Source organism: Cololabis saira, chromosome 13, assembly GCF_033807715.1.
Source record: "Cololabis saira isolate AMF1-May2022 chromosome 13, fColSai1.1, whole genome shotgun sequence".
Lineage (NCBI taxonomy): Eukaryota > Metazoa > Chordata > Actinopteri > Beloniformes > Belonidae > Cololabis > Cololabis saira.
This window is the reverse complement of record NC_084599.1, coordinates 6,369,332-6,380,809: the sequence shown is the minus strand read 5'-3', so window position 1 is coordinate 6,380,809 and position 11,478 is coordinate 6,369,332. Positions and strand designations below refer to the sequence as shown.

Below are 11,478 nucleotides of genomic sequence, written 5' to 3'. Positions count from 1 at the left end.
ACATTGGCTGTACGTGTGCCGGCGCTAGGACCCCGCGGATGCATGGTGTGTCGTCGGGCGGTTTTTTCCTTCATGCTTCCCTGCAGCGTCACATGCAAACACAAACACACGGACCTGCAGAAACATTTCTTTATATAATGTTGTCTGTCGCCCACAATATTTTTTCTTTTTTTGGCCGGCGCCATAGTTGGCTGGCTACAAACTCTATACATCCCATAATGTATAATAATATGCCCGCGCTCTCAGCAGCGGTACTCGCATCGTTAAGGCTGATTTATGGTGCCGCGTTACACCAACGCAGAGCCTACGGCGTAGGGTAAGCGGCGAGCGGCCGTACGGTGCACGTCGCTGCGTATCCTACGGCGTAGGCTCTGCGTCGATTTAACGCAGAACCATAATTCAGGCTTTACTAGGCAACGAAGCAGGTTGACTCCCGTTGCAGAACAGCGCTGCAGAGGCGCTCTTAAACGTAAATGATCATTGTTTTTTTTTTTTTAGGCCTGGCCAGGCCCCGCCAGGCCTAAACAATGGTAGGGGAAACACTGGACTTGTCACAATTATGTGCTTAGCTCTTTAGTTCTTCATTAGTTAGTGCTTTTTTCTTTAATCTTAATACTTTCTCGGTGTGAGCGCAACTGCAGCAGCGCTCTGCTCCACAACGTGCGGTCCTCTACTTAATATGTCCGTGTGGAAACTCGTTCGGTACGCCTCCGTTCCGAACCGAACACGCTATACCGAACGGTTCAATACAAATACATGTACCGTTACACCCCTAATGTATACAGTGCCTTGCGAAAGTATTTGCCCCCCTTGAACTTTGTGACCTTTTGCTACATTTCAGGCTTCAAACATAAAGATATAAAACTGTAATTTTTTGTGAAGAATCAACAACAAGTGGGACACAATCATGAAGTGGAACGAAATTTATTGGATATTTCAAACTTTTTTAACAAATAAAAAACTGAAAAATTGGGTTTGCAAAATTATTCACCCCCCTTAAGTTAATACTTCGTAGCGCCACCTTTTGCTGCGATTACAGCTGTAAGTCGCTTGGGGTTTGTCTCTATCAGTTTTGCACATCGAGAGACTGAACTTTTTGCCCATTCCTCCTTGCAAAACAGCTGGAGTTCAGTGAGGTTGGATGGAGAGTGTTTGTGAACAGCAGTTTTCAGTTCTTTCCACAAATTCTTGATTTGATTCAGGTCTGGACTTTGACTTGGCCATTCTAACACCTGGATGTTTTTTGTGAACCATTCCATTGTAGATTTTGCTTTATGTTTTGGATCATTGTCTTATTGGAAGACAAATCTCCGTCCCAGTCTCAGGTCTTTTGCAGACTCCATCAGGTTTTCTTCCAGAATGGTCCTGTATTTGGCTCCATCCATCTTCCCATCAATGTTAACCATCTTCCCTATCCCTGCTGAAGAAAAGCAGGCCCAAACCATGATGCTGCCACCACCATGTTTGACAGTGGGGATGGTGTGTTGAGGGTGATGAGCTGTGTTGCTTTTACGCCAAACATAACGTCTTGCATTGTTGCCAAAAAGTTTGATTTTGGTCTGATCTGACCAGAGCACCTTCTTCCACATGTTTGGTGTGTCTCCCAGGTGGCTTGTGGCAAACTTTAAACCACACTTTGTATGGATATCTTTAAGAAATGGCTGTCTTCTTGCCACTCTTCCATAAAAGCCAGAATTGTGCAGGATACGACTGATTGTTGTCGTATGGACAGAGTATCCCACCTCAGCTGTAGAGCTCTGCAGTTCATCCAGAGTGATCATGGGCCTCTTGGCTGCATCTCTGATCAGTCTTCTCCTTGTATGAGCTGAAAGTGTAGAGGGACGGCCAGGTCTTGGTAGATTTGCAGTGGTCTAATACTCCTTCCATTTCAATATTATCGCTTGCACAGTGCTCTTTGGGATGTTTAAAAGCTTGGGAAATATTTCGTATCCAAATCCAGCTTTAAACTTCTCCACAACAGTATTTCGGACCTGCCTGGTGTGTTCCTTGTTCTTCATGATGCTCTCTGCTCTTTAAAGGGACCTCTGACACGATCACGGTGCAGGTGCATTTAGACGGAGACGTGATTACACAATGGTGGATTCCATTTATCATCAGTCATTTAGGTCAACACTGGATCATTCAGAGATCCTCACTGAACTTCTGGACAGAGTTTGCTGCACTGAAAGTAAAGGGGCTGAATAATTTTGCACGGCCACTTTTTCAGTTTTTTATTTGTTAAAAAAGTTTGAAATATCCAATACATTTCATTCCACTTCATGATTGTGTCCCACTTGTTGTTGATTCTTCACAACAAATTGCAGTTTTATATCTTTATGTTTGAAGCCTGAAATGTGGCAAAAGGTCACAAAGTTCAAGGGGGCCAAATACTTTCGCAAGGCACTGTATATATTAAATATAGTAATAATGCACATATATATGGCTTAGGTTTTTACCGGCATGGTATCAATCATTAATATGTGTGCAGACAAGGTTAAAAAAAAAAAACAAAAAAAAAAAACACAAAAAGCAACAAACATTTTTTTTTATAACTTACAAACACACAGAGTCCATAAACCGCAGCTTGTTCTCTTTTATTTCCTGATAACCCAAAATTGTTTATCAAATGTCCACATCCTCTTTTTAGCTGTCTGGCTCATCTGACACTGAAACTATATTACATTAATTATTCACTTTTAACTACTGCTACTCACCTGTCCACATAAACTGTATCAGACGAACTGGACACACCCATGACATCACCATGTTTTCGGAGGCTCGTAGCTGTGGGTATTTGTACACGGTCCTATCTAAGGAGTGGCTTGATTGATAACTCTCAGGAACCTTCACAACCAATAGAACCGATGGAAATTCACAACAGTTTAGATCATTATGATTATTATTAATTATCGTTATCCAACAATATTTAGACAACTTGTGTCATAAAAAAGCACAACAAATACAGCACAACTTGCCATCAATAGCCGTGTTTCCATTACCCCATGAGCGAGAATCAAATATCAAAGAAAAACCGGAAATGGAAAAGCTTTTAATTAAAAGAAAATTGCCAAATATCACAAAAACCCTTTTTCAGACATTTATCGCAAAAGTGTAATGGAAACGCTTTTTTTAATCCCTCTCTGGCTCCGCTCCAAGTGCGCTCCATGTTAAATTGTCGGGGAGTTGTGACTTGCAGGACTTGACCATGTGGGTTTTCAAAGCAGACAGTTGTCCAAAAGATTTACCACAGTTCTGACAACAAAAGGGCTTGACGCCAGCATGCCTCCTCACGTGCGTTTCCATGTTGCCGGCCTGGGCAAATCTTTTACAGCAGATCTGACAGGAATACGGCTTCTCTCCCGTGTGACCCCGTATGTGATTGGTCAGGTGACCAGTTTGGGAGAAACTTTTACCACAGATGTTACAGGAATACGGCTTCTCGCCTGTGTGGATTCTCATGTGGGTGGTCAAAGTCCCAGCGCGGTTAAAACTTTTACCACACACTTGACAGGTAAATGGCCTATCGCCGGTGTGGGTACGAGTGTGATTCAACAAGTGTGATCGCTTGAGGAAACTTTTACCACAAATTTTGCAGGTCAACAGACTTGGTTGTTCGTACTTTGTTTCTTGCTGATCCAGTTTCACAGTTACTGAAGAGTTCCAAAGTTGGACCTGATCCATGTTTGGTTCTGGTTCACTGTGGCTACTTTCACCAGAAGTTGGAGTCACCATGATGACATCAATCTCCTGCTTCAGTTCAACCTGACCATCCATCATTTCCTCCTTAACCTGTGGAGGATCTGGTTCCTTCTGGTCCAATCCAAGGTTCCTGTCCTGGTTACAGAGCTGCTGGCCAGGAAGAACCTCACTAGCATCCGGGATGAAACCATGTTGGAGTTCTGGGGAGACAAATGAACATAGGAAAATGGCATTAACCCCTCTGAAAAAGCTGCATATTTTAGAGTTCTGTTCAAAAATGACAAACCCAAACCAATCTAAGGACAAGCCAGCAACCACTGAGCTGTGTTTGTTTGTTTGAAGTCATATCTCAGGAACAGCTTGACTGATGTCTCTGTGGAAACTTCTCACCCAAAAAGGTCTAGGGAACCTAACTTCAGCGATTATTCAATCATACAATCATATTGATCATGATGCATTCATTATCAAATCAACCTACGAGTCCAAGTTTTTAAGTTGCCAACAAAATGGTCCAGGTGACATCACACAAGGATGTACGTCGTATAAACCCCTTTCAGACAGAACTGTTTTGGGTTTGTTCAGATTAGCTGAACTCTTATGTATGTGGGCTCTTCTTTCAGACCTCTACGGGAGATCCCTCAGACCTCTACGGGAGATCCCTCAGACCTCTACGGGAGATCCCTCAGACCTCTACGGGAGATCCCTCAGACCTCTACGGGAGATCCTTCAGACCTCTACGGGAGATCCCTCAGACCTCTACGGGAGATCCTTACAGGAGAATCTCCATTTGCATAACCTCCAAGACTTTATAAAACTATTAAAAACCCACGAACGAAGAGCAATATTCACCAAAATCACAAGACTTTTATCTGTACTTTCAGATTAGACATTTTGTCAGTGACAAAGTTAAATGTGTAGCAAACATTTGTTAGACCAGTTGAAAAATGAATCCTATAGCAGGGCATATAGCTAGAGAAAACAGATAGAGGCATTACCGATGGCGCTAGAACAGTCTCAGTATTCACAAATGCACATGACAATTCACACGTGAAGATTCACAAATGTATTTCTGACGCACACACAAATATAACCTGATTTAGCAACGGTTGGTGGTCTGTGGACATCCCCGCATTTGTGTGTGAATTTTGAAACTCCCCTAACTTGCCTCAATCCACAATGTCTTTTTTTTTTTTAAACACGGAATGATGTGCAACCAATCAGATAACTTCTGAAATCATAAGAACGCACCCCACATGGGAGACAATATACTCATAAGCCAATCACATTCAGCCAATCAAACCACTATATGCATGTGAATATCAGTCAGTTCAACATGGCTTCCACAAAGACGGCGGAGCAATAAGTCAAACATCTAATTGAATATGTCTGACTACTTAAACCCCTTGTTATGAGAAGTGTTTAGTTATTAATGTCTGAAGGGAGAAAAAATATGTTTTGTGTCCTGAAGATGTCCTGAATTCCCAAAACACAGTCTGCACCTGCTGTTTAGTATTATTGTAACTGCTTGTTCACACGGGAAGCTCAGTCGTGTGTGAACCTGGACTTAGCGTGGGAACTGGCAGGCGGGGGTTGAAGGGGCAACCCCTTCCGCGAGAAAGGTATAAAAGACAGGGAAGCCGGAAGTCCAGTGAGAGTCTGCTGTGGGTCGAAGTGCAAGGACGCCCAGCCGGGGTTTCTGATGGCTGCTCTTGGCCTGGACTGTCCGGCTTTCCCAGTCCTCTGTGTTAAGGTGAGAGTTTATCAAGGCCTAGCCCCTATGTGATTGTATGTTGCTCTGTCATTTGCGGGGGGTAACCTGACACAGAGTTAACCTAGCAAACGAGTAATTGCTCAGCGATTTGCGGGGGATAACCTGACACTTTATCCTAGCAAACGAGCAATTTTGTGTGTACTGCTGTCTGTGGGGGGTGACTTGGCCCGTTATCCTAGCAAACGGGTAGTTTTGTGTGTTGTCTTCTATGTAAATGCTTGCTTTTTTGCTAATAAATGTATTCATATCTTATAGCAAAAGCGAGTGTGTGTGTGATTCATTTTGGTACAGCCGACCACTCCTAGAACCTAATTGAGATTTCTCCCAAAACAATGTCAATCGCTGTAACTGTGCAACTACCAATACAAGCCAGCCAGCTCAGCAAGTGAGCTATGCTGGTCGTTTTGCATATTAAGAGATATAAAGATATAAATTGAAATATAAAGGGGCACGTTCGACACACGCCATACGACTGACATAGCTAACCAGATTTTAAACATAGACAGACAATATTCAAATTCACTTTCTCCTGAATTATACAAAGAACGCTTGAAACTTCAGACAGAATTTAATCTTCTTACTTTTCACCTCGTCGAAAGACAGTTACTTAGGACTAAAAGCTACTATTATGAACATGGCGAAAAAACAGGCAAACTCCTGGCCAATCCGCTGCGTGGGTTGGGAGCGAAGCAACTTATTGATGGTGTACAGACAGATAAAGGAGGTATAACTTCTGACCAGAAATTGATCAATGACAAGTTTAGAACCTTCTATGATTGCCTTGCATGGCAACAGGAAGATACAGTTGATATGGAAGGCGGGAGTTGAGCTTGAGGTCTCGTTGTATGCGGACGACTTACTTTTGTTTTTCTCAAAGGCAGCCTCTTCTTTACAAGTACGCCTCTCTCTCTTTTCACTCTACAATACACAATAAAAGCGAACTATTTCCTATTAATAAAAAAGTCATCAAACTTAATTTTGCAGGTCTCCCATTGACGGTGGTGAAAGATCACTTAAACTATCTTGGAATATGTGTAACTAGAGACCGTAAAGATTTATTTAAATCAAATTTTCTCACTCTATTTAATCAGGCGGAAAACACTATCTAATTGGTCTCCTTTGTCTTTGTCTATGATTGGAAAAATAAATTCAATAAAATGACGTTGCTTCCAAAGTTTCTATATCTATTTCAGGGTCTCCCGATTCTCATCCCAAAATCTTTTTTTATGGCCCTTGACCATTTAATGACATCTTATATTTGGAATGGTAAACACTCACAGTTACGGAAAGCCTTTCTCCAAAGACCTAAGCAGGTGGGAGGAATGGCTCTGCCTAATTTCCAGTATTAATACTGGGCAGCAAATATTCAAGGTTTGATGTACTGAATGCATTTCCATCTTGAACCCTCTCGTCCTGCTTCGGTGTCAATGGAGATGTGCGCAAGTAGCCCGGTTTCCTTGCCTCCTCTTTTGGGCGCCGCACGTTTTGGACTGCAGGTTTTCTCACTTCAAAGTCCAATTGCAGCCAACCATTTATTTGTCCCTTCTATGGTAGATAGCACATATAAAATGTGGCACAAGAAAGGTCTGAAATGCTTCAAAGACCTTTATACTGGTAATCATTTTGCTTGTTTTTTGTCAACTGACAGAAGACTTTGGTATTGCCAAAACCCACTTCTTTAGAATTCTACAAGTTAGGAATTACATACAGGGTGTAACACCTCAGTTCCCTCACAAACCTCAAGTCAATCCTCTCAATATTTTTCTCTCTGTCAACCCCACAGCTAAAGGTACCATATCTAACCTATACAACCTTATTTCCAGATTACACTGCTCTTCAATGGCAGTTATAAAAACAACTTGGGAACAAGACCTAAATTACACTTTTACAGATGATATATGGGACTCAGTACTTGATCGGTATCACTCTTCGTCTTTGTGTTCCCAACACTCACTTTTGCAATTTAAAGTAATGCATCGCAACCAGGGCCGCCGCAAGGGGTGTGCGAACCGTGCGACCGCACGGGGCCTCGCGCTCCAAGGGGCCTCGCGCTATGGGCCGTTTTTTTTTTTTTTTTTTTTTTTTTCAAAAAAAAATTTTTTTTCAAATTTTTTTTTTTTTCGTTTTTTCCCTTATAAATATCAACAGTCACGTTCCATTACAGACCTAAATGTGTACTAGTCTGTGCATATCAATAAATATATGTGCAATGATGGGCGTGTCTGTTGTTCAATACAACTGATCAGACCAAGCTCAGACACAAGCTGCTCTGATCCAGACGGTGGAGTTGGAACAAACTGTCACACAATGTCAAGAGAACTAGACAGAATCAGGAAATTTCCATCAGGGGATGAAAAAAGAAAAAAAACTAAAGAAAAATGGAAGAGTTTAATGCCTCTCTGAAAGGCTTGTTTGATAAATTTGTTACAAAAATCACACATCCGACCGGGTCTCAAGCAGCCGCGGGGCCCTGCGTCGAGGCAAGCCCAGATGATGATGAGGCAGGGGAAGGTATCCAGTATTTTGCTAATTGGAGAGTTAAAATTGCGCATACAGACACCCGATCCGACCCGAAAAACCCCCAAAATTTCGCGCACGCTCGCTACGCTCACGCGCGAGGCCCCCCCCCAGCCGTTTCGCACAGGGCCTCCCAAATCTCCCAGGCGGCTCTGATCGCAACCATATCCAAAACTAAACTCTTGAATATATTCTGATGACGATCCTACATGTGACAAATGTAAAAGTGCACCTGCTTCACTCTATCACCTGTATTGGCCGTGTCCCTCTTTAGGTAACTTTTGGAAATCAGTTTTCAAAATAATGTCAAGAGATCATTTGCCACCAAAGACTTGGGCTTTTGTGTTTAGTGTTCTGGCTCTGGGGGAGACCTGGAGCTCTAACAGCATCACCAGAAGAACAAAGCTGAAGTTGTACAAGACACTAGTAGTACCAGTATTACTATACGGATGTGAGACCTGGAAAATGAACAAAGAAGACAACAAGGCTGTCGATGTATTTCATAATAGATGCCTACGAAGAATACTCCGAATAAGTTGGCAGGATCAAATCAGTAATATACAACTACTGGAAAGAGCTGATATGAGACCACTCAGCAATGAGGGGAAGTTGCGAAGATGAAAGATGATTGGGCACTTACTGCGGCAGGACCACAACAACGACTGCAACATAGCAATGACTTGGGCACCAGAAGGGAAGAGAAGACAGGGAAGACCAAAGAGCACCTGGAGACGTACCGTCGAGAAGGAGAAAAGGAAAGGAGGATGGAAATCATGGCTGGAAGTGAGAACTGCAGCAGCCGACCGTCAGACGTGGAGGAGCTCTGTTGAGGCCTTATGCACAAGGCACGAAGTGGATAGGTAACAGGTAACAGGTTCTGGCTTTTGCTTCCTTATTGGTTCGACGAGGTATCACAATTAAATGGAAGGAGTTTGCACATCCTTCTGTCTCACATTGGCTTAAAGAAATAATGTTATGCATGAATCTGGAGAAGATTCGATACACTATCCGGGGATCAGAGAATAAATTTTACAGATTGTGGCGTCCCTTCTTGGCATTTTTTGAGAAACCCACAACGGTAGTCTCTGAGTAGTCCCCCCCCTTTTCTTTTATTACATCTACTTAATTATTTATCTATTTTTTATTATATGTTTTCTGCCTTGATATACACACACACACAATTAAAGTGATAGAGATTAAGTATGACATAACATTTTATCTGTTGCCCATCCATTATCCAGCTAAACAGACAGACAGACAGACAGACAGACAGACTCTGCAATTTAGACAAAATGCCTGTTTATTTGTCTTGTAGTACTAGAATTCAGCTTTGTGTGGGAGACACAGGGTCGTGTGGTTTGGACAATACTACTACTACTAACAACAATCTTTGCTAAATATCTTAATGACAGACTTCACTGCGGTCTTGAAATGATGTATTGAGCTAATATTATCCACCGAACAAGAAGCTTTAAATGGTTTCCTACCTGTTCTGTGTAGTTTTATCTGTGGTTTCCTACCTGTTCTGTGTAGTTGGTGGTCTTCAACCAACCAAGAGAGCTCATATCACTCCGCTGCTAATCTCTCTGCACTGGCTTCCAGATGCAGCATCAAGTTAAAGGCTCTGCTAACGGCTCCTGCGCTCCTCCCGTGTGACAGAACTCCTCACCCTATCTCTAAGGGAGCGTCCAGCCACCCTGCGGAGGAAACTCATCTCGGCCGCTTGTATCCGCGATCTTATCCTTTCGGTCACTACCCAAAGTTCATGAACATAGGTGATGGTAGGTGCGTAGATTGACCGGTAAATCGAGAGCTTCGCCTTTCGACTCGGCTCCTTCTTCACCACGACGGTCCGGTACATTGACCGCATAACTTTGGACGCTGCACCGATCCGTCTGTCAATCTCACGCTCCATCATTCCCTCACTCGTGAACAAGATACCAAGATACTTGAACTCCTCCACCTGAGGCAGGACTTCTCGACCCACAACACCCTTTCCCAGTGGAGAACCATGGCCTCGGTTTTGGAGGTGCTGATTCTCATCCCTGCCGCGTCGCACTTGGCCGCAAACCGCCCCAGCACATGCTGAAGGTCCCGGTCCGATGAAGCCAACAGGACAACATCATCTGCAAAAAGCAGAGATGAAATCCTGTGGTTCCCAAACCGGATCCCCTCTTTCTACGCCTAGAAATCCTGTCCATTTTTTTTTATGGAGAATATTTTATGAAATCAATAAACAATTTCATCATCAAAATTATAACAAATAAAGATTTAACATATCTTCCTTTGTATGTAATAAGACTAGGTAATATATTAGTTTCACCTTTTAAGTTCAATTATTTAAATAAATTAACTTTTACACCATATTCTAGTTGAATTATTGAAATAAATTAACTTTTACACCATATTCTAGTTGAATTATTGAAATAAATTAACTTTTACACCATATTCTTCACCTGTAGGCTATATTCTACATCTTGGCTGATGTGGACATAGGAGCACAGGAGGTTATTTCAGTTGCTATATGGATGTCTGTCTGTACAGTCATGCAAGTTCAATGCTATTAAAGCACTTTAAACTTTAAATCAAAGCATTTTGTTTTTTCATATAAAATAAACACATTTCTATGCTGTTTAGAAATTTGGGGGCTTTTTTTGGGTCCTGCGCTTCTGAAAAGGTGGCAAACCTATTTGGGAGGTTTGATGAGATAAATATAAATCTGCACAATAAACACAGTGAACGTCTCCAGAGTCCAACACGAAACTAACTTTGCCATAGCAGAGCGATAATAGAAGTATTAAAGGCATTTAAATGAGGATTTTACTTCACCCAGGGTCTGCAGACCTGTAGTTTAATCTGCGGTTTCCTACCTGTTCTGTGTAGTTTAATGTGTGGTTTCCTACCTGTTTTGTGTAGTTTAATCTGCGGTTTCCTACCTGTTCTGTGTAGTTTTATCTGTGGTTTCCTACCTGTTCTTTGTAGTTTAATCTCCGGTTTCCAGGTGATGTCCAGCATTTTTCTCTGTCGGTCGATCTCTTCTTCGTACTGGACGATGGTTTTTTCAAACTCTGTGAATATTTCTTCAGCAGCAGCAGTTAGTCGCTGACTGATGAACTCTCTCAGAGACCCAGACGAACTCATCCTCACTGGAAACACCACGATATCCAGATCAGACCACGGAAAACACAATAAAAGTGAATAATTATTCAAAACATACGTGATGCTCTGACGCCCCTTGTTCACTTCCGCCGGATGTTACACCTAACGTCTCCGGTGAAAAAATAGTTAATCGATTTTTTGTTCCGGGGGAATATTGTCTCTCTCTTTTCCTGGTCTTGGTTTCAAAATATAAACACTTTGTTGTCAGTTATTTATAACTGTATTTAAATACTTTATTTTGGTATGTGCTGAGCCGTGTTTAGCTTTTGGGGGAACCACTTTCAAAATGCAGGGTTAAAGGACCATTTCAAACCCTTTTACATTCACAAGTA

General features: G+C 42.2%; 1 protein-coding gene across 1 annotated transcript; it reads right to left on the bottom strand.

Moving 5' to 3' along the window:
- Nucleotides 1-906: 906 nt before the first annotated feature.
- LOC133458027 (zinc finger protein 32-like) lies at nt 907-11,226 on the bottom strand. Its single transcript, XM_061737493.1, has 3 exons — nt 11,205-11,226; nt 10,957-11,133; nt 907-3,899 (listed from the first exon to the last, which is right to left on the bottom strand). The coding sequence occupies exons 2-3, from the start codon at nt 11,126-11,128 to the stop codon at nt 3,130-3,132; spliced, it is 942 nt and encodes a 313-aa protein (XP_061593477.1). The 5' UTR covers nt 11,129-11,133; nt 11,205-11,226; the 3' UTR covers nt 907-3,129.
- Between the last annotated feature and the right edge of the window lie 252 nt (nt 11,227-11,478).